General features: G+C 41.8%; 1 protein-coding gene across 4 annotated transcripts in view; it reads left to right on the top strand.

Moving 5' to 3' along the window:
• The window catches only part of FGFR3 (fibroblast growth factor receptor 3), a 92,424-nt gene that overhangs the window by 28,259 nt on the left and 39,680 nt on the right, over positions 1–24,485 (top strand). For all 4 annotated transcript variants that reach the window (XM_069744893.1, XM_069744892.1, XM_069744891.1 and 1 more), the window contains exons 3-4: positions 9,178–9,441; positions 16,032–16,085. In XM_069744893.1, the coding sequence (XP_069600994.1) occupies positions 9,178–9,441; positions 16,032–16,085 (318 nt within the window). The remainder of the gene's footprint in view (positions 1–9,177; positions 9,442–16,031; positions 16,086–24,485) is intronic.

Here is a 24,485-nt window from a genome sequence, read left to right as displayed (position 1 = left end):
AGCTGTCAAAAGAGTTAACATGCCTAAGTGTGCTTAATAATAGTATCTCACTTGTCCGTAATTCACTATAATTAAGACAAATTGCAACCACAGTGTGTTAGAAATGTTGAATGTGACCTGGAAAGTGGCTGGAGTCACACATGTCTTTCGATATGTGTGGAATTCCGCCCCTTAGGAAAATCGCCAACGCTGCGTGTTCTGTGAGTAATCTCTCATCTCTCTTTTCATTGCTACGTTCTTGTCTCATGGATGGTATTTTCTTACTTGCAGAATTTCTTCAATGAGAAAAAGTAGCATTCAATTCAAATCTAGCACTTCAATCGGTGTCTTAAAAAAAAAGAAAACAAGGAAATTTAGACAATCCCACATGTATGCAAAGATTTGCATGAATGTTCAATAGAGAGGAGGAAACCAGATTCACGGTACCCAATTCCGACACCATGGTCCGGTTCCTTTTTTTGCCGTCATACTTCACCGTTGTGGCTGAGCTAATTAGCCCGACGTCTCCATATCCCCCGCATGTCACAACATCACTGCTATTGGACTCAACTTGTAAAGTGAACACTCATAAAGTCCCAGGTCTGGGTGAGTACACGGAATCTGGGCAATTGGTGCAAGATGGCATGTGGGACATGAATATGTGACAAACTTGGGAATCTTGATAACACCTGGGCAGATGAAGTGAACTTGGCAGGGCTTCAGAGATTGCTGCAGATTAGCACACACTGAAATACAATAAACTAGAGGCGAATCTTGAATCACAATCCAAACACACCCATGTGTCCTAATGGGCCTTAAAATGCCTATGGAGATGTCACTAAGCCCCACGCCAGGCAGCCTACAAAACCCAATGTGGATCACCATACAGGGCATCAGATCAAGGTGAAGGGAGCAGAGTCCGTGATGCACAGAACAGGTGTGTAACAACTGGACCTACGAAGTTACACAGAAGTGAAGATTACCTGCAACAAAGGACTGGACCAGATGTTGAGACCAGGCACCACAACATTTTTTTTTTCATCATCTCTATAGATTTTTTTTTTTTTCTTTTAACAACTTTAGATTTTGAATTTACAATTCTTTTCTTAACGACGCATGTCTTGACAATCATTCCATTCTAGTATGTTGGTTGAAAAAATGTCCCTACAATTCCTGGTGCGTTTACATTTTATAATGGACAACATTGACATCGATTGATTGATTTGGTTCACTTAAGGTGCAACTAGTCAAAAACCATCGTCTATAAACTAACATTTTGGGACTCCCCACTAATCTTATCAAGTTCCTTGTTTACTGTAGGATTGTGAACGCCGCTCGCTGCTCATTCTCAAAGTCCTACAATATGTTTTCCTTATGTGTTCCAAATGTTGGAGGCTAGAAGAAGGCATTTTGGTGGCGCTCAGATAGTGGGTAGAATAGAAAGTGGTTAGGTGATGAGCGAGTGTAGTCGTTGCTCGGGTTTTCCCGAGCACGCTCAGGTGGTCTCCGAGTATTTGTAACTGCTCTGGAGGTTTAGTTTTCATTGTAGCAGCTGAATGATTTACAGCTACTAGCCAGCTTGATTACATGTGAGGATTCCCTAGCAAACAGGCAACTCCCACATGTACTCAGGCTGGGTTGTAGCTGTAAATCATTCAGCTGCCGCGATGAAAACTAAATCTCCGAACACTAACAAATACTCGGAGACCACCTGAGCATGCTCGGGAAAACCCGAGCAACGACTACACTCGCTCATCACTAGTGATGAGCCAACTTCGCCTTAGAGATGGGAGACGGCACCAGAAGGGAACCTGTTCGGAGAGTGAGTTGCTTAACAATAAATAGAATAAACAGCGGGGTGTCGGTGCACCGCCTGGTAAAGAAATACAGTACACAATGACTTCTAAGTTACCTTTTATAGGTGCGATCTGTGGACTTCTAACTCACCCAGATTTTCAAGGACCAACAACGAGAGGTCACCGGATGCTGCCGGAACAGCGAGGCTTACCAACAAGGGGATTGCTAGGATTCCCAGAGCAGCAACGCAGACTATCCCAAAGAAACTCGCAGGAGCCCCGGGGAGGGTTGACACTTTTTTGTGAAAGGCAGGGTCCCCTGGAACGGCTTATCCCTGATATTAGGGCCCAAGCCCTGTAAAGCAGCATGGTGAGCTCTCATTGGCCCTTGAAAATCCCGGGAAGTTGGTGTGATCTGTCGACTTCCAATAAAGGTAACTTACAATAAGCTGTGTGTTGTACTGACACCATTGCGCTCATTTTATAAATGTTGGAGACTGTTCTGTGGTTTACATGGCCCACTAGTCTCCTCAAACCAGCCTCCATAATACTCTCCAACAGATTTTAGATCGGTATTGCCAAAAATTAGGTTCTGATCTTGGCAGTGCCCGATAGTGAGCACATTGAGCATACCCATTTAGCCCACGATAGGTGGAGACATGTAGGATTTACACATTTTATATCATTTTATTTGCGTTTTCTAACCTTGACCTGACCTTTTTTTCTATATTTTTGATGATTCTACCGCGGAATAATTTTCAGTTTGAAACTAGGACGCACGTAGTTGGAATGACAATTAATTCTCGCTGAATATGGGCCCAGTCGGGGGTCCGATTTGAATAGACTCAAAACTCCTACACAACATTAACTGTGTAGAGTCCGTACTTCCGCTTTTAATTAGCCACCCTGCATTATTTAGCTCATTGTGTGAGTTGTAGGCCTTTTGTCCCAGGCCGATATCTAAGATTTTGCCATTTTTTTTTTTTCTTCTGTGACAGGGCTGTTCTTTTCTTACTCCTTCTTTATTTAGATGTCCAGGCTTTTCCAGGATACTTGGGATTAAGCCTTTTATTGTGGAGAATTTGCAGCCAGCTGCCTGCATCCAGTAAAGATTAGGTGGCTCATAGTAAAAGTGTAAGCATTCAGATGGAGGCCGGATTTTGAGTCCACATAGCTGTGTTTTGAGGGGGATAGAAGGGTTACACGGCCATTTCCTGTTGTCACGTGAGCAAGAACTTTTTTTTTTTCTTCCAAAAAGTCTTTTGAAGAAGTAAATGTCCACCAGAATTTGAATTCCCCAAAAGTACAATTTTCCCTTTTTTTTCATTGCAGGTGTTTCACATGAGAGGGATAGTAAGGACTCAGTCAGATGTTAATTTTTCACATATGTCCGGTATTCCTTGTTTTTCATAGATGGTACACGAATCTAATATAGTCTCTGTGCATGATCCGAAAATGTGTGTTTTTGATCCGAGACATCGGTCCATGAAAAAAGTAGCACATGGATGCCATCTGTGTTTCATCCATGTGTTTTCTGACTTTTTATTCTACCTTTCAATGGGTATGAAAAGCTTTAGAATTTTTTTTTTTGTATATGTGAAAAATTGATGCCACATTGATGGCCAAAATAGATGAATATAGGATCCATCATAGTGATAAAAATGGTCCATTTTTTTTTCTAATTTGCCCCCCCCCAAAATAAATAAATAAATGGATGTCTGACTGCAACCTAAATAGTTTAGCTTTTTCTATTCCTCATCAAATCCTGAATTTAAATTTTTGATCATCGTGAGGGACTAAGACATGGAACAGGCCACTAATCAACGGACAATGAGCAAAATGCATCAGTTGAAATAATATTTGGGAGAAAAAAAGTTATACTGTGCCTGCGACCCGAGTACTACTTCATTTTTTTGAGTTGTTCGTATAGATAGGAATCAGAATTTAGGCTTCTTACTGTCTGCAGAGCGGCTATGACCAGAGACAGATTTATAGGCCTTTTCATGGCAACATCTGTTTTTCTTTCTCCTCCTGCAAAGCCCGGCTTTACACAACATATATCAGGTTCTCTCATAAAATGAAATCACTCAGACATGTCATACTGATAGTTAAGCTGCTTGATATATGGAGCGATTTATGTTCCTATTAGATGCTTTTTTTTTCTTCTTACTATTCCTTGTATATTTTTTGCCAAAGTGTGGTCTTTTTACTGGAGCCCCCAGATTGGAGAATAGGACCTCGCTAGTTATGAGCGAATCAATTAGTGGGACTCCGGACCAGATCAGTGTAACCCAGCAGCCAGACGGGAGACCCATGAATCTCTTACCTTCAGGCGTCCCCGGAGCGCCATATTATTTGTCAGGGCTTGCATGACTTCTTCTATGTCACATGATGCACAGATGACCCAACGCCAGCCTGGGTTCATCAACATACATGCCAGGGACACTGGAAAGTGAGCGATTCGTGGGCCTCCCGTCTAGCTACCATGTACCACTGTGTTGGTTCTGGACCGGAATCCCGCTAATCAATCTGCTCCTCTTTAGTCCTCACAAACACACAAAAAAAATAGAATTTTTATTAATTATGGATCATTTTACCAATATTTTGATATGTGCTAACTATTGTCTTCACAACTGTCATACAAAGTGGTCCCCTGCACACCACCCTCCTGCTTTGGGTCAGGCCGTACGTGACCGAATTCGAAATCTAAAAAGCTTAGTTTAGTGTCCAGATCTGGCAGGTTCCCTTTGTCGCGATCAGATATTGGAGCTTACTATCCTTATTTCCTTTCTTAGATTTGAGACCTAGACATTTTATCTTCCTTTTTCCCTTGGTTCTTTGGGAAAGAAGAATACATCCAATTCGTATGCGTAATTCTGAATGCCACTCCTAGCTTTTCTACTATACTCAAATATATTCATTTTAGAGGCCCCAGGGCTGTAGTGAATGGAGGTTGCTAATGTCCCTCACTCCATAGCCCTGATCTTTTTTTTTTTTTTATTTGCAGAAAAAAAGAAAAAATCCCTTTTTTTTCATGGCAAAAAGGTGGGCTTAGAACTACTTACCTAGGGCAAGTGTTATGTTGGGATCCACCTTGGCTATACCATTTTGTTTGAGGTGTAGCTACATAATGGGCACTAAAGCAGGTCTGTCAGATTGGAACATCGGCCTGCAACTGGAGAATGAGAAGGCCTGGCCACCCTTTTGCCTCGTCCACACATCGTATTTTCACATATGAGCGCTATCCATGTATTTCACAGATAGCACTTGTACCCATGATAGCCTGTGGCTGTTCACCTGTCCATGATATTTTGCTAGTCGAGAGGTCCATACAAAATCGTGGACACATGTCTGATGTTGATCCAAGAGTTAGATCAAACATTGTACTGAAATTCTATGGATCCGTGAAAAATATCCGACAGCACTTGAGTGCGATCCAAGTGCTTGTCCGTTTTAATGGACTGATCGATAGGAGAAGGTGGAGAAACTTTTTTATTATTATTATTATTATTATTATTTTAAATGTCTCACCAGAGAAAAACTGATGACGTGTGCTCGAGCTCTTAGTTGAAACGATCATGGATTTGGTGGAATGTAGGAAGTGATAATTTTAACCAACCACTGACAGACCACCTGGAAGGAAATATGTTTAGTCCAATAGTCTCTAGTCCACAAGAGATTTGTGAAATTACGTTCCCTTAAAAACAGGATCCTTTGTTTTTCACCGGATGCCATTGAACATGTATGGCAACATCTGCATAACGACTGTCCAACAGATGAACTTTTGCCCAATTGTTCATCAACCATCAACCTGCTCCTGTCTAATGTCCATGGCCAACTTTTAACACATATTTAGTCAAAACCCTTACGTAAGCTAGCTACAAATCTCTGTCCTCTAGTCCAGTGTTCCCCAACTCCGGTACTCAAGAGGCACCAACAGGTCATGTTTTCAGGATTTCCTTGGTATTGTACAGGTCATAATTGCATCACCTGGACAGGCAAGCATTCAATCACCTGTGCAATACCAAGGAAATCCTGAAAACATGACCTGTTGGTGGCTTTTGAGGACCGGAGTTGGGGAACACTGCTCTAGTCTTTTTTTGTCTATTGAGGCTTAGACTTGGGTAGAGCTAACAGATATTGGACTCCTGTAAGGTGGTGATGACTTGTCTCTATCCAGAATCTAAAACCAGAAAACGGGAAAAAAAAAGAATTCTGGATTTATACTGCCTGTGTAATGTGTCTATAGGCACATTTTTGGGGTTGACGGTCTACATACATGTGCTTTTTACTTTCTAGAAATCTTAACCCCTTGACGGATTAAAACCTTTTCTGCTTCCACGCATTGATTTCTATGAGAAGCCTGCTCATGAATGAGCTGTTGGTGTCCTTGTAGACAGCTGTCTGTTTGTACAGCTCTTGCTGAGCATCCTTTGTGGCAGAAGCCAATCTTCCAGTCACGGCTTCTTTGTGAAGACCCTGCCACGAGTGGTCCTTATCTACTTGGCTTGAAAAAGGAGTCCATGCTCACCAAGGCATGTCTTGTTTTATCAACAAACCACTTGAGTCTCTTCCCGCCTCCATGCATGCTGAGCTTGGCTCTCTACCAGGGCACAGCTGACCCAAAGAAGACCTGCCCGCTAATTGGCAGAAGAAAGTATTAGGGGTCCGTCATCTAGAACCTGTTTAACTATTTGTAAAGGCACAGCTGTATGAACCACTGTGTTTTTTTTGGGGGGTTGGTATTATTATAAACTTTTTTGAAATTATTTCAAATTAAGAAAAAAGTATAAAAATGTAAGGAAAAACATAATTTAAAAAAAAAAATAATTTTAGTTACAACACTATTTTTTTTTCCACTCTATCCACAATTTAAGATATTCAGGCACAAGCTTAAATATTTATTCTGTCTTGTCACCATAGTGGTCTGGTCTAAAAAGTTGTCATAACAAGACGGATTTGCTGCTCGGGGCTTTTTTCAATTTTTTTTTTTTTCTTAAATTTTCACCCAGCTGTTACTCCACCTGCCTGTGCTTGACCCTCAGTACCCAGAGGTAATAAGTAGACAGAAGGGGCCATTAGTGAAAATCCTTTCACTATAACATAAACCTTTAGGCTCAGTTACTGATGCCTTGTGCCGACTAATTGTAATCAATGATTCGTACCGTATGGAAAAACTACCAAAAAAAAAATTGCATATTTTGTAAATTGGGCTGATTTTGACACTTGCTGTAGCCACAGTACATTTTGTTAGCCTACTTTTTCCAAAACCTTTAGCTGCAACAAATTTGCCAAAATTGTGACTAAAGTGCTGTGGTTTCTACGCAACTCAAATGGTTATCTCGAGTGCATAGTGTTGACCACATCTCAGGACTCGTTCACGTGTCAGATTTTTTTCGTGTGCGTGCTACCTGTGATATTCTACTGGACTGTCCCAATTTTTTTTGATCTGAGCGTCGAATCTAGATTGACAATGCAATGGGTCCATGAAATAATTGAATGGCACTTGGATGACTATCGATGGGCTGTTAGAAAGGAGAAGGTGGAGGAACTTAGTATTTCTCATTCGTGGAAAGAACAAAAGAAAAAGATACCACTTGGATCAAAGTCAATTTTTCACACACTGGAAAATACTGACGTCTGAATGAGGCCAGGCTCATTCATACATTCGTGCCAATCAGTCCGCTATCGGACTTGCCGCGGCTTTCCCAACCTGAGCAGGACAGCCTCAAAGAAATACATGAAGTTGTGACTCTCTGGTTACGAGACCCGCAGCCAGTCTATGCACTAGAGGTCCGATCTCGGACTTATGTCCTCGGATGACTGAATAAGGCTACTTTCACACTAGCGTCGGACTCGGCCCGTCGCAGTGCATCGGGCCGAGGTTCCGACACTAGCAGTGAATGCGCCGCACAACGGAGGCAGCGGATACATTTTTCCTGGGCATCCGCTGCCCCATTTTAAGGTGCGGGGAGGTGGGGGTGGAGTTCCGGCCGCGCATGCGCTGTCGGAAAAAGCGGTCCGTCGGCAGCAAAAAACTTTACATGTAACGTTTTTTGCTCCCGGCGGTCCGCCACAACACGGCGCAACCGTCGCACGACAGTTGCGACGTGTGTCAATGCGCCGCAATGCGTCGCTAATGTTAATCTATGGGGCAAAAACGCATCCTGCAAACAACTTTGCAGGATGCGTTTTTGCCCATAAACGACGCATTGCGACGTATTGCTAAAAACGCTAGTGTGAAAGTAGCCTAAGCCTTTAGTTTGTGAAATACGATACTTTTGTTCTCTACATCTTTCCTGACCCTGTTGAGCTTATGGTAGTGGTTTGTTTGTTTTTTTTTTGTTTTTTTTGTTTTTTTTATATTCTCCCTTTTTTTTGGGGGGGGGGTGAAGTTGAAAAGAAAATTGGACATTTGGCAGCAAAAAAACTGTTTATCACTTGTGTAATTATTCTGACAAGACTGATCCTGAGGGGTGTTACACTGACAGGCCTTATGGGTAGATTCGCCGCGCAAAAGAAATGTCTAAATATCATGTCCTGACAGAAGCCTTTTGACAGGAAGCAGAAGCGGAGTATAAATCTAGTTGAGCATTTTACAGCTTGGTGTTTATTTTGAGCTTTCGAAATTGGTTTAGAGCCCATTTTAATGGCAGGGTCAGCAATTCAACTAAAATAAGCATCCCTTGCCAAGTGCAAATAACGAGAAAAAATGGTTGCAATTATTTCTTCAGGTTGTTTTTTTTTTTTTTTTTTTTTTCAAAAATGTAAATTTTTCAGTTTTTTTTTTTTTTTTTCCTTTGGTAAGTTAAATTAACCATGAAAATTGAAGCATTTTGCAATAACTTGAAAGAACTTGCCCACTACGAAGATAGTTAATTAAAATGGAGCATGTTTTGATTGATCCCCCTGAAGCGGCTTGCTTGCCAATTTTTCTTTTTTTTTTTTTCCCTTCGTTAAGCTGACAAGCATGTGGTACCCTGCCTGTAGGCATTTCAGAGTCCCAGCAACCTCCTGCAAGACTTTACTAAGGCTTTCCGAAAATAATATTATCATAGAGGTCATATTCCAGGAATTTTTCACGTGTGACCTATATAAATTCTGGCATTGTCACTTTTTATTTGAATGGGACTAAGCTGCAATACCAGACACGGCCAATAGTGGCGCTGTTTTGCTAATTTTTTTTATATTTTATTTTTTGTCACCAATTCCTTTTTAAGATCTGATATGATCCACTCGCATCATGGTTAACCATACATTTCCAAGCAATATAGTTTGCAGCACAATCCTCCTTCCTGCCAGCTAGCCGATGATGATTGTTACGGGGTTTGCATGTTATGAAATTACTTTTGCCATAGGTGGTTGAATATTAATGTTTGCATTGCTTTTTTTTTGCCTTTAGATTACCTTACCGGAGAATTGGGCGCTCTTGATGATCTGATGTTTGGTGTTGGAGAGACCATTGAATTGTCATGCAGCGTGGAGAGCCCTTCCATGTCTATTTTATGGTCAAAAGATGGGATTGCAATTCAGGAAAGCAACCGAACGCACGCGAGACAGAACCTGCTGAAGATCACAAATGTCTCCTACGATGATTCGGGGATCTATAGCTGCACTTTATTGCGTTCTACTGAGTTTCTCCGGAACTTTACCATCAGAGTAGCTGGTAAGTTTTTGACTTTTTGTCAAGTCTTGTGTTATTTTTTGCGTGCCGTTTCTGACGTTTTTAATGATACCATTTTGGTGCAGATACGATCTTTTGACCACCCGTCGCAGCGACCAAAAAAATGTAATTCTGGCGTTTTGACTATTTTTCTTGCTACGCCATTTAGCGATTGGGTTCTTTTTTTTTTATATTGATTGGGTGATTCTGAACGTGGCGATACCAAATGTGTATGTTTGATTTTTTTTTTTTTTTTTTTTTTTTTTTTTGAATGGGGCGAAACGGGCTGATTTCAACTTTTATATTTTTTCATATTTTTAAAAACTTTTTTTACTTTTGGCATGCTTCAATAGTCTCCATGAAAGACTAGAAGCTGCCATAACCCGATCAGCTGTGCTACATACAGGCGATGATCAGATCATTTTTTTTTTAAACCCTAACATCCAGGGGTTCGCCCATCTCTAGTTTTCCGGCTTGGATTACAGCAAATAAGGGACTTGTGATTGTCTGCAGTTGTCATCACCAAAACAGAACCCTGCATAGGGTTTTTTTTTTTGTTTTTTTTTTTCAATTTTTTTTTCTTGCAAATCTATCTTACAATTAAAATGGACCCATGGTCAAAGGTAGTGGGCAATGCCTTTCTGGACTTTTGATGGTCAGGGGCACTAATTATCAAATCAGAGCCATACAATTATTTCAATTTCATGTATTTTTTTTTTTATTTTTTATATAATGGTTTTTCAGTTTCCATTTCCTAATTAAATAAAAAAAAAAGGGGTAAACCCTTGAGCCATCGTTGAAGACCAAAGAGGAGGCCATAAGATGTTAATTATCAACACCTAATTAGAAAGTAATTACCAGAGCATGTAATTAATTATTAAAACCAGCTGGATCAGCCGTAGATCAACACTATCTTCGTGACTCCACTGCCTGAGTAGAATTTTTAAGGTCTAGGAGGGGTATAGACGGCAGAACGTCTACTTCACTGGAAGCTACCGGCCGACCCTAACGAGTCACGTATCAGATCTCAGGGGGGGAATATTTGTCTCTGTCCAGGATTAAGAGGAAAAATCAAACACTTTTCAGATCGCACCTTTTCTTCTTTTTTTTTCGCCTGTCACCTTCCTATACATCTGCTTTTAATCATTATTATTTGAAATTCCACCAGACGTTTGGAGGTCACATCAATTAAATAGTCAAAAGAGCACATTTTTGGACTTTATTTTTTTTTTTTAGTGCCCTCCTCCTTAAAACCAATCACCGTAACAAGAGAAGAGTCACTCTGACTCCTCCAGAGGTCCTAAAATCTGTTTTTGTCTATAAAATTGCATTAAATCCTTTAGAGATCAAGGGTGCATGTTGGGGGGGCTGGAATTGGGCAGCTGGTGGTACTTTTTGAATGGAAAACAGCTGTGTGTCCACGGAGGTGATCCAATGTTTTGATAGCGGGGGAAAGTAATAATGAAGACTTTTTAAAGGATCAAATCTCCTATTCTCTGGGCTCCGTTGTGGTTTCAGGGGGTAAGTGGGCTCAGGCGGAAAAAAATGTTTATATATTTTTTTTTTTCTTTTTTTTTTTAGTTTCTCAATCCCAAACCCAGCAATTTTTCATTTTATTATTTTTAGGAATTTTTGGATTTCTGGTCAGTGCTAAAATAAACTATTAAAACTGCAGTTTATTTCTTTGGTGCCTACTTCTTTGCAAGAACGTTCAACTATTTTTCAGCGATTATGAAAAATGTTTTCAAGGTCTCGCATAAATGTTGCTGACTTCTGTTCCTTGGATAGCCAGGAGTGCCGCTATGCTAGGGAAACTTTTTTAAGAAGGTTGACGCTACACTTATTCCGTGGTGGGTCCTAGGGTTTGGACCACCACCGGCCATTGAGTTAGAGGTTATACTAATTATGTGTTCTGAAACTTAAAAAGGTGACGCTGCACTTATGGGGGTCATAGGGTTTGGACCATCACGGATCATAGAGTGATCAGGCTATACTAACTCTATGGTATCATCCTATAAGATGGGTGTTGACGGGCAGATTCCTGCTCATAACGAGTGTTCGATGATCGAATAGGTTGATCGTCTACAGTCTTTTGCTCCAAATGAGGCGGACAGAAATTGGGTCGATCCAATGATCAGGAAAAAGCTGCCTTATGAAAGGCCAGTCCTTAATCCCTTAAAGGGACTTTTTAACATGATCAGACTTCTGGCCAAAAATGGCAAGCGTGGAACCATTCCAATATACTACGTGGCTGGGCAATATACGACATGGCTGGGCAATATACTACGTGGCTGTGCAATATACTACGTGGCTGTGCAATATACTACGTGGCTGGGCAATATACTACGTGGCTGTGCAATATACTACGTGGCTGGGCAATATACTACGTGGCTGTGCAATATACTACGTGGCTGTGCAATATACTACGTGGCTGGGCAATATACTACGTGGCTGGGCAATATACTACGTGGCTGGGCAATATACTACGTGGCTGGGCAATATACTACGTGGCTGGGCAATATACTACGTGGCTGGGCAATATTCTACGTGGCTGGGCAATATACTACGTGGCTGGGCAATATACTACGTGGCTGGGCAATATACTACGTGGCTGGGCAATATACTACGTGGCTGGGCAATATACTACGTGGCTGGGCAATATACTACGTGGCTGGGCAATATACTACGTGGCTGGGCAATATACTATGTGGCTGGGCAATATACTATGTGGCTGGGCAATATACTATGTGGCTGGGGAATATACTATGTGGCTGGGCAATATACTATGTGGCTGGGCAATATACTATGTGGCTGGGCAATATACTATGTGGCTGGGCAATATACTATGTGGCTGGGCAATATACTATGTGGCTGGGCAATATACTATGTGGCTGGGCAATATACTATGTGGCTGGGCAATATACTATGTGGCTGGGCAATATACTATGTGGCTGGGCAATATACTATGTGGCTGGGCAATATACTATGTGGCTGGGCAATATACTATGTGGCTGGGCAATATACTATGTGGCTGGGCAATATACTATGTGGCTGGGCAATATACTACGTGGCTGGGCAATATACTACGTGGCTGGGCAATATACTACGTGGACATGCATATCCTAGAATACCCGATGCGTTAGGATCGGGCCACCATCTAGTTCCTTTATAAAAGCTTGGAGGGAAGCTTGTGGCACATACATTACTTAACCTGTTTTCATAGGACAACCCCTTTACGATAGGTGATCGATGGAGTTCCAAATGATGGGAACCAGGGCTGTGGAGTCAGTAAGCCAAACCTCCAACTCCTCAATTTCCATGACACCGACTCAGACTCCAACTCCGACGCCACAGCTGTGCTGGAAACCTCCACCTTTCGGCAGAGGGCAAGGCAACTTTTATCATTGTTTATTCTTTTTTGGCAGCCCTCTAGAGAACGAATGGAACTGCGGCCAAGCCTTAAACCTGCCGTTCCATTTTGTGCCCCATCCGGGATAAAAGCTCTCGATTCTGCTGTTCCCACCAGTCAGTCCCCCACCGATAAGTAGCTTTCCAACTTTCTCCACAAGAGAACCCCTTTAAGCCTTTTTTTATGCTTGTTTCGTAGCTTAAAAAGCCTTCTTCTTGGTGACAGATTTTCTTTTCGGTTTCCTTCACCGTTTATAAAATTTCTATTGGATTCTGGATTCATCTAGTTTTCATGAGGGAAAATGAATCAGTCATGTTGGATTAGCTTTTCCACTTTTCACCCTCCAACAAAAAAAAAATAATTCAATTGTGTGATCGGACCTGTAACAGATTTTATTCACAATTTGTCTTGTCGTTTTTTTTTTTTTTTTTTTTTATCGCTTGTCTGTATAAAAGAATGCTGTTATCTGGGTTTTGTAACCTTCCGGTGGCTTATTGTGAACCTCAGATCCTTATATCCCCGTGTGATTGATGAATGTTTTTGATTTTTGTATTTTTTTTTTTTTTGCACATAAATCATGTAAATGCGAATACTTGATGATTGGAAGGACCCATAGCTTCTTTAACCGAAAAAATGTGACCTGCCGTTGCTTCATATTGTCTAAAATAGTTCTCATTCTTATGCCAGCAGCAGTCATACATTATGTAATAGGAACGAGGAGTGATTCTAAGTGGAAATATTCACACTGTATTCCCTCCGGCAGCAAGCTCTGTGGAATTGCTAACAGGCATTGTCGAGGCTTCTGCCTTTTTTTTTTTTTCTTTTATAGAGCTATCAGAATATATTAGCGGGCTGCATTGTTTTTGCTGCGAGATCCTTGTTCTTCTATATCTTAACCACCAGCCCCCTCTGTTTTTTTTATTTTAGCTTTCAAAAACTTTATTTTATTTCATGTTTATTATTACGTGTTTATATGCCATTGTTGAAGATTTCTTTGTTACCGTGCGTTATGCTGCTATTATTTTATTTTTTTCCCACATGTTGTCAAACAGTTCTAGCAGTGGTGTCACTGCTGTCTGATAGGCGCCAGTGCAAAATTTGGACCTTGGCTAAATTGGCTGGGTTTTTTTTCCCCCCCTCTAGATCCTATAAAGACATTCGTTCAACCCCCCACATGTAATAATGTCCTGCATCGTGGGCCCCATGCTATAGCATTTTCCCCTTCCTGGTATAATGTCCCTCATCCTGGATCCCCCTCCTGGTATAACGTCCCTCATCCTGGGCCCTTTCCTGGCATAATATCCCTCATTTTGGGCCTTTTCCTGGTATAATGTCCCTCATCCTGGGCCCCTTCCTGGTATATTGTCCCTCATTCTGGGCCCCTTCCTGGTATATTGTCCCTCATTCTGGGCCTCTTCCTGGTATATTGTCCCTCATTCTGGACCCCTTCCTGGTATAATGCCCCTCATCCTGGGCTCCTTCCTGGTATAATATCCCTCATCCTGGGCCCCTTTCTGGTATAACATCCTGATCCTGGACCCCTTCCTGGTAAAATATCCTTCATCCTGTGCCCCTTTTTGGTAAAATGTCCCTCATCCTGGGCCCCTTTCTGGTAAAATGTCCCTCATCCTGGGCCCCTTTCTGGTATAATGTCCCTCATCCTGGGCCCCTTCCAGGTATAATGCCTCTCATTTTGAGCCCCTTCCTGGTATACTATCCCTCATTCTGGGCCCTTTCCTGATATAATTTCCCTCATCCTGGGCCCCTTCCTGGTATAATGCCCCTCATCCTGGGCCCCTTTCTGGTATAATGTCCTTCATCCTGGGCCCCTTTCTGGTATAATGCCCCTCATCCTGGGCCCCTTCCTGGTATAATGCCCCTCATCCTGGGTGCCCCTTCCTGGTATAATGTTCCCCATCCTGGGCTCTATTCATTCTTATCCAGCACTTTTTAAAAAGAAACAATTCTACTCGCCCTCCTTCCCTCCTACACCGCATGGGGGTCCTCTTCTGTAGTCGTCATAAAAAGACAGCAGCTGATGTCAGTGTGCGGATACGGACAGCGCTTGACATCACTGCCATGCACCGTAAGTCGGTGGCAAGCCGACATCTGCCGGTGTGGATTGCTGTGCATGGAGCCGGCATGTCTCTGCAACACAATACATTTCACGTGGATGACTCACATCCAGGTGAATAAGGCATGGGTGAGCCCCGCTCCCGCATGGGCCTGGTCACAGTCACGCACCCTCTGCGGCCGTGAGCATTACACCCTCTAGTTCTACTCAGAACCACCTTTTCCTCTATCTTTTGGAGCTAGGTCCACATAGCAGAGTTAAGAAAACACTGGAGTTAATACTTAGGCTCAGGTTTGCCAAGGGCCTTGGAAATGCATTTAGCCCTTCGGCTCCCTACTTAAGAGGTTATCACGTTTGGGTTCTGAGCACTGGGACCCACATGATACTGAGAGAGGGAGTGGTGACCACACATGATTGCCACCGCTCCAGTCATAATGTATAGAACTGCTGGAGATGGCGGAGTCCAGCGTGCTGCTAGTTCTATCAGTCCCATAGAAGGTTGAATGGGGCGGTGGGCTCTAAGCTGGTCAAACCTCCAGTGATCAGCAAGTTGGCACTTATTCTTCAGATGGTTTATTACTTGCTGAATTGAGACAAGCCACTTAAGTTTGCGAGACATCCTAAATGAGTCAGCAGAACCTACAAAACTTGTTTCTAAAAGACTCTAGATGTGGTCGAAAACTACTGACCTGTAAATAATGTTACGATTACGTATTCAAAGTGATGTTAGACCCCCACTGATCTCGAGAACTGGGGCTGAGAAGAGCCCTCAGTCCTGTGAGATCGGTGCGGGCCCCATCAGTCAGAACCCCAATGGTATCCAATGTGTAAGGGATAACTTCCAAACTAGAGAATGCCTTTTTTTTTAACTTTAATGACACAATGAAGGAAGTCTTGGTGAACTGATCGAAACAAGGGCAACTGATAATTTCTAATCATTCTCACTTTATTTTATTTACCGTAGTTATTTATTTTTTTAAATTCCAGAACTTTACTTTCCCCTTGAAAAAGTCTAATGTTATTAAAAGAAAAACCTCAAACCAACAGCTTGAAGGTCAAGCATCCAGTGACCTTGGCATGTTTTAATTGCCTTTTCTCTTTTTCTACCAGACATGCCGTCATCTGGCGATGATGAAGATGACGACGACGAAGCTGAAGAAAGAGGTTGGTGTTTTGTTTGTATTTTCACCTATCTGAATCTGTTTCACATTGTTGTACAAAGCGTTGTTTTGCCATGTTTGTTTCTGGCAAAGTCAAAATAACCACTGCAGAAGTTGTTACACCTTAGCCAGGCGGAACAGCATATCTAACCAGCCATTTTGGAAGTTAGGGTTATGGCCAGATACACATTTCAAGGGAAGCTACTACTTTTGCAAGGAGACAATGCGTGAAGACAACCCCTGTCTACATGCTTTTTACGCCGTATGGATGTTGAGGTGCTCCACCGTTCATGAGTCCTATGAGAGTCTCATACCCCCTTCCCCCATTAGACTAATAATGGCTGCATCCTCCAATATCGACAGGATCAGCAAACACTTTGGTTACGTATTGGGCCTTCGAACAATAGATTGTTGATGTTTATCGAGCATGACCAATTTTGGACTGAAGATCACTTGCTTCTTCTGGAGATAATGAGAGATGTCAAGTCGGCAGTTTCTGATGGAGGACACAGACGCGCTTGGCCGAGCAAGCGCTCCTGTATATGGTCGAGATGGCTGTCGGCCAAAAGATCGGTCAAAGCATCACTCTGCCGACAGCTATCTAATATGGATGGGGGCCTTGAGGGAAGTAAACTATAGGAGAATCTGATCGGTCCTCATCATCCTTTACTTGATGTATGTGACCACGTCACTGATCACCCCTTTTTTGTCTCCTGGTCATCAAAATCTCGCCCATTGGATTTTCCTATGGGAAATACACCATTGAAGTAATTCTGCTTAAAGTTCCTTTGCAGAAGATATAACTTTTTTTAGTTTTTGTTCTCAAACGCCAATTCTAAATGTGTGTATCTATCCTAAATCCACATTCTACGGTCTTCTTTTTTGTGTACATTCGCAACGGCACAATTCCGTCTTGCAGCACTGACGCGACAAGGCACTGGATTATCTTACCTGTATATTTGCAGACTTGTGGTGGTTTTGGCTGAAAACATCATACAAATCATACTCAGATGTTGTAATGTATGCGGCTTTTAAAGCAAAATATTTCTTCTGCTAGCCCTCGAGATCCACCGGCACGGGTCCATGTACAATACCATCTGTGTGTAATTTCAGTTATTCCCACAACGCGACGTAACTCGTGGGTTCTGCAAATGAAAACTGCATTGTGGTGCTTCATAAGATGTTTCCTTGTTAAAGGAGGAAATGTATAGATAGGTGAACATGATGTCTTGTTTTATTTATTTCTCATGGTATCCAAAAACGCATCGCTAGCCATAAAAGGGAATTGGACAAAAATTTAAAAATTGCTGTAAACATTTCTTAATTTTTTTAGTTACCGTATTTATGTCTCAACCATTTTGACTACAATTATAGCTCCGACAGAGGTAATTATTCAATTTTCCATGATTTCTGAATGTTCAGAAAACGACTGTCATCCGAAACTTTCGAGTTAATGACGTCTTGCTGTCTGCCATGAAAGTTTTTCAGAAATTTCTCCAATTTAGGTCATGAGACCAACCCTTTTTAGGGCAATTGTAGGTTCACGAGTTATATCCTTTGCACCAATCAAGAACACTACCCTCCACCACCCTCTTCCCCAAAAAAGAAAAGATTGTTGATAAATGGCTGCCAAATGTGTTTAATGCCAATTTTTCTTTGGGAAAGAATTGTGCTGGATAGGAGGTCTTAAATGGAGAGCGAGCGTCTCTCCTTGTGGATATTGCCAAGCCGGCGTGAGGGGACTTGTAGACCATCCAATACTCCTCTGGGAATTTAAATATGCAAGTAGTTTCTTCAGTTTGGAATAACGTTAATATCGACCCTTTAATTAGCCTTGCCAAATTACTTGGGATAAGAAGCCAAACCAAAAACTCCATTTGTAGATACTTGTTTCAGGGTGTTTGCCCCTCATCAAAGCAAGATATCTGATTTGGCTAGGTGAAGGGTCTCTGACTGGATGTCTAAGAGGGAACATATCTCCTTGTGTAGAGTCCCAAGCAGGCATAAGGAGAGTTTTATAGGGCATGCGATGCTCTTCTGTTAATTTAAATATCTTCAGGGGCTATAAGTCTCCTTACACAGGCTTCGTACTTTCCATAATGAGACACTTTCTCCCTTAGATGCCAGTCAGAGGCCTTTCACCCAGCTAAATCATATCTTCTGCTATTGGGGTAAACACCCCAAAGTACGTTTCTGCAAATGGAGTTTCTGGTTTGGCTAAAGGTACCGTTACACTAAACGACTTACCAACGATCATGACCAGCGATACGGCCTGGCCGTGATCGTTGGTAAGTCGTTGTGTGGTCGCTGGGGAGCTGTTACACAGACAGCTCTCTCCAGCGACCAACGATCCGGGGAAAGACTTCGGCATCGTTGAAACTGTCTTCAACGATGCCGAAGTCCCCGGGTAAACATCGGGTTACTAAGTGCAGGGCCGCGCTTAGTAACCCGATATTTATCCTGGTTACCATTGTAAAAGTAAAAAAAAAAACACTACATACTCACATTCCGATGTCTGTCACGTCCCCCGCCGTCAGCTTCCCGCACTGACTGTGTCAACGCCGGCCGTAAACCAGAGCACAGCGGTGACGTCACACACGCCGATCCAGCGATGACAGCGGGTGATCAGCGACCAAAAAAAGGTCCTGATCATTCCCCAACGACCAACGATCTCTCAGCAGGGGCCTGATCGTTGGTCGCTGTCACACATAACGAGATCGTTAGCGGGATCGTTGCTACGTCACAAAAAGCGTGACGTTGCAACGATATCATTAACAAAATCTTTGTGTGAAGGTACCTTAAGGGTTGATGTTGACACTAGGATTGGTGCATTCAATAGGCAGCATTAAAGATCAAGCACTCTTCTCTGAAGAAACTATTTGCACGTACGATATGACAAACACAAACTTTTTAAAAGTCTACTAGACTTTGCATCATAGGTGGTGGACACTGGAAAAAAAAGTAAAAATATTCCATAGATTAAAAGTAAGGTAAATGATTAGTAAAACTACAGAGCATGTAGGGTTACGCATGAGGGTTGTATGGCAGTGATCCATCAAGGCATGCTGAATATTTTCGAATTGTAAATCACTTCTAGTTGTACATTTATCTCACAAAGCCTTTCTTACGGGATGTGTACTGTTAAAACAGAATCGGGCACGGATCTCTGGTAGTAACTCTTATTCCAGCACGTCTCTTACGAGGAGAAGCGGCCAGCAATTGTGGCTTGGATGGTGCCAGTCCTTGCCATCAGTGATGGCGTGTGGTTTTTGGAGAACCGTTCATTTGCTAAGAACCTCCTGATCTGACACAATTGAACATTTTCTGCAGCAGTAACCAAAAGAATTCCGTGGGCTGCCTCTTACACTGGTCCCCCTTGTCTTACTCGGTGAATATACTGACAGATTTTTATTTATTTTTTTTCTACCTGAAATATAAAGCAGACACTTGGTGTAAGGTGAAACATATGTTATCGGTCAGCATTTTTTTAGGAGATTTTAATTTATTTTATTTTTATTTTTTGGAAAGATCTTAAAATAATTCTGTTTTTGGAACATTTCGACTAGTACAGTCTTTTTGGTTAGAAATTCTGATCCTCTCAAGTGAGTCTATTTGCTCTTTAGGTCACTAGATTCTTGAAGGGGTTGTCCAGAATTTTTTATACTGCGACAATAAAATTTTTTTTTTTTTAATTTTTAGTAGGAAGGGGGGTATTTTTAGCAGCACCACTTTTTTGTTACTGGGCATTGTTTTTGGCAACTCAAATTGCCAGCCCTAAAAGTTTTACATACCACTTGCCATGGCCTAAAATAACAGATGACGTAATTCTGACCTTACCAACACCCTGGCGTCTATGTGCCAACAGTGTCCATTGCCCATCACCCTCCATATGGAAATGTGATTTTGACACAACCTGCAACTGCTGCCGCCAATCACTGGCCACAGCGGTGATCTCAGTGGTGTCAGTCTCACCATAACCCGCAGCATCCAGATGTTACAGTATAGTGGATGGGATTTGAAGAAATCCCATCTCCACTATGCGTGTACAGATGCCTCCGGCTTCCCTGCGGAGATGGACACGCGGTGCGTCTTTCGAGACCGCAGCATGTCAATTTATCTTGCGGAGATTCTCAGGCTCCGCAAGATAAATTTTCCGTCCAATGTATAGGGCGTGGTGATTCCGCAATGGTTCAATGAACACATACGGAATCACTTGCTTTCAAAAGCCGGCAGCGCTTTGGACGCAGCGGACATGTGCTGCGTCCAAAGCGCTGCCGGTTCCTGACCTTGGAAACATACCCTAACAGTCTGGCTGGCTGAATCCTGAAAGTGTTACACATCTTGTCCTCTTTGGAGCATGGGGAACAAAAGACTTACCGGACCAGGGAAGTGTCGTCATATACGCAAACCTGATCTGCAAGTTGATTGTTATTCCTTTTGTTATTTTGGATCATTGTAACCTATTTGCAAAAAAAATTCCTACGGTTTGATACCCCTTATAAAATACCACATGACACCCATAAACCAGAGTGATGGGTGAGAAAATGGAAATGTTGTTCTGATTAAAGCGAACCTGTCATCAGTTTTGGCTGATATAAGATACGGCCACCGCCTTTCAGGGCTTACGTACAGCATTCTATAATGCTGTAGATAAGCCCCGGTCCGACCTGAAAGATAAGAAAAATTAAGTTTTATTGTACTCACCCGGGGGGCGGTCTGGTCCGATGGTTTTCACAGATCTGGGTCCGGCGCCTCCCATCTTCTTGCGATGTCTCCCCCCTGTTGCTTCATCGCTCCCAAGCATCGCGCTCCTGCGCAGGCGTGCTTATCTGAGGGCAGACCAAAGTACTGCAGTGCGCTGGGAAAGGTCGGAGAGGCCCAGTGTCTGTGCACTGCAGTACTTTACTCTGCCCTCAACAGGGCAGATAAGTACGCCTGCGCAGGAGCGCGATGCCGGGGAGCAATGAAGCAACAGGAGGGCAGCATCGCAAGAAGATGGGAGGTGCTGTACCCGAACCTGCAACACCCATCGGACCGCACCGGACCGCCCCCTCGGGTGAGTATAATAAAACTTACTTTTCCCATCTTTCAGGTTGGACCGAGGGCTTATCTACAGCATTGTAGAATGCTGCAGATAAGCCCTGAAAGGCCATGGCCGTATCTTATATCGGCCAAAACTGCTGACAGGTTCCCTTCTAAGTTCTTTTTGGATGCCTAAAATAGAAATTTTTACCCATTGTAACCAGATTTTTGTTTTAAAGTTAAAGTAAAAAATAACATTTATGGGAAGATTTTAATCCTTTTCCTCCCATTTTTGGGGGACTTGGTTTTCTGGTTGCGCTTGTTGTAGCAAGGTGGTCTTGGAAGCTGCAGTCTTACACTCCTGTTTTTTTGCGTGCTGTCCATTTTGGAATGAAAATTCTTAGGCATTTGAAGCCAGGTTTATTCTTGGTGACGGGGAAAGGGATTGTCAGCTTTTATAACTCGAAGCTTCTGCCAGATTTGGCTACGGCCAAATGCTCTGAACATTCTGTTAAGGTGCAGTTAATGTCTTTGCTGTTGTTTTACAATCCACGATGATGACGCTAGAAGCTTCTCTGAATACAGTATCTAGATGGTTTCTTCACCTTCGATATTATCTGTATGATGAAAAAATAATCTGACCGAAAAATTTCAAAAATGTGTTTGCATCAAATTAGTTCTTTTGCCCAGGGAATCTCGCAACCCAATCTCTGACGTTTTTGTGGACCAAGTAACCCATCCGGACGAGCCGTGAAAGGTCAGAGGAAATCTATAGCTAAAACCCAGGGTGCTCTAATTTGAACCCAGACCCCATAGTGTGACAATTAAATTGGTTCACGCCATTGCTAAGATCTTACATCTGCCATCTTGTGTTGTGATCCTAAGTATAATTTTGCTGCAGTCCAAAAATTATCCCATTCTAAATTGGTTAGATAAGGTGGAATGTACGTAACTAATATCTTCACAAATCATTTTTGTGCTAGATAAATATTTTTTTGTTTTTTTGCTTTTTTTTTCTGACTGATAAGTAGAACATCATTTTTTACTTTGTAAGTAAAGGCTATTATCTGTAATTTTCGCACATGTAATTTTTAGTTATTTCTAACCAAACTTCTTAAAAAATATATCTTTGTAATCTGACTTGCAGAAGTAATTTTCCATTACCGTGGACTGTAGGTCAGTAGTTCGAGTAATTGATAAAGTTTGTATTTAGTGTCACCGTAGAAATAAAATCTTTCTTCACCCATGTGTGAATAATGGGTTTTTTTCTGCAGTAATGTTGTTTCTTTCTTAAAGGTATATTCTGTGTCCAGTTTTATAAAAATCTATGTATTAGAAACCTATTGGAAATGATTTACTGTATATTTAACATTGAACCGGAGCCCAGAATCCTCATCGGTTACAGTTTGTCTTGATATAGTCTTAACTTTTCATAAATTTTAATCTGTAATCTGAAACTTATTCCTGTTTTCAAAAGTCTATAAAACTTTTGGGACGTGTATTTGACTGGAAATTTTTGCTAGCTGGAAAATTATTTGGAGGGTCTGAGATGTCATTTTAAGTGTGATCATTCTGCTATAGGAGACTTATGTCTTGTCTCTAAATTATTTGTAGGCTGCTTAAAGAGTAAATTATTTTATCTTAAGATTTGGAAAAACAAATACGTATATATTTTCCTCCTTTCATCAATGTCATAGAAATTCTCAGGGATATTGGTTTCCTAGAAAAATTGCTTCATGGCTGGATCCTGGCAGCAAATATTCTGAGATGTTTTTAGGTGTTTTTTGTATTGATGTTTATTGAAGTTGAGCAGAAAGATTTGCAGTACTGTGTCCAGCAGCTACGTCAGTAGTCCTTGACCACTCGACCAGAGCCCTGCGAACCTCCTCCTACCTGCCGGTATCCCAGACATTGCTTCTGATTAGTAGGCCTGACGTGAAATCATGCCGTGCATCACGCCATATCAATGGCATTGTGTTGAGCTTCGTAATCAGAAGTGGCGTCTGGCATTCCGGCAGGTTGTAGAAGGTTCACCGAGCTACAATTCGGCAACCATGGACTGTCGGCTTGGCTGCTAGACCAGTGTCCTTCAAATCGATTTGCTCCATCTCTGTCGATGTCAAAAACATGAGAATTGGTTCATGGAGTAATCTAGCAGACTCCAAGTCTAAAGTAATGTATCCACAAACTGATGACCGGTTTGGATCCACTTCACGTGTTCACCGGGCAACTATAAGAACTACCTGACTTAGAAATAATTTCCTAGGTGACAAGATATCTAAAACCAACTAAAAGTATAAATTATTAATTGGCGTCATGTACGTGAGTGGCTTTCAGTTTTCAAGTTCACACTGAAAGGTGATGTCTTCTCAGTTGTCTGATTGTGAAGCTCCATCATCTTCACGTGTCGTATCAATGAGACGTTAGTAGAACCTTCCCCTTCTCCCATCCCCATCTATTCCAAGATATTTGGTTCCCAAGTCCCCAATCAATAAAAAAGTACTCGTGTTCATGTTGACAAAAGGTGGTTTGTTTTGTAAGTCCATGAACAACTTGTTATATCTTTTGTGTTGGATCTCCGTTTTCGAAAAGGTTTATGCTAAAATTTCAGCCAGTGGTCAGCTGGAAAAAAAACAAATTTTGTCCATTGTCTGAGCCCTGTTTTAATGGTCACAGACACTGGAGGAAAATCTGATGGTTTTTGTGTTGTGGTGTTGTCTGTTCAAAAGTGAACCTTTTGTCTCTCCATAGAAAACAAAATTGGTACGAAAAAAAATTTCACTTTCCAAACAAATCCCCCCCCCTCCCCCCTCTTGACTTTCCCAAGAAAAAATTTCCCCTCTCCAAATCCATAATTCCTGAAGGACTGGCGGTTATACAATATGGTGGGCAATTTTTTATTTTTATTTTTTATTTTTTTAAATATCGAAGGGTTCTTGGTCTCGACAATAGAAGAAATTGTATTTTGCGGTCTACAGCCAGTTTTAGTGAAGGATAAGAAGTCTGGATGCAGCTGAAACTCGTATTTTTTTTTTTTTAATTAAAAAGTTTATATTTTTCTATAACTTTTATTCTATTTGCCTATTTATCTCACGTTGGCAGCGCCCTCTATTTTTTATTTTTTTACTTTCCAAAGTCTCCATTAGCATTTAGCTTTTTTTCCAGGTGTTTGTAGGTGGCATTGACCTCAATAAATATTGCACCCTTTTCTTTGGGAACCAGCGAAAGCCACCTGTTCACCGATGACTGCCCAAATTACGAGATTCTAGTCAACCAAAGTAAATTTAAATAAAAAAATAATGGATTCTTATTGTCTCTGCCAAATTCTGATGGGTTTAACATGTAATTACATTGAGCTTCCCAAAGTCCTTGGCAAACAGTT

This window comes from Ranitomeya imitator, chromosome 1, assembly GCF_032444005.1.
Source record: "Ranitomeya imitator isolate aRanImi1 chromosome 1, aRanImi1.pri, whole genome shotgun sequence".
In the NCBI taxonomy this organism is placed as follows: Eukaryota; Metazoa; Chordata; class Amphibia; order Anura; family Dendrobatidae; genus Ranitomeya; species Ranitomeya imitator.
The sequence above is the reverse complement of the archived record's forward strand: the minus strand, read 5'-3'. Positions and strand labels throughout refer to the sequence as shown.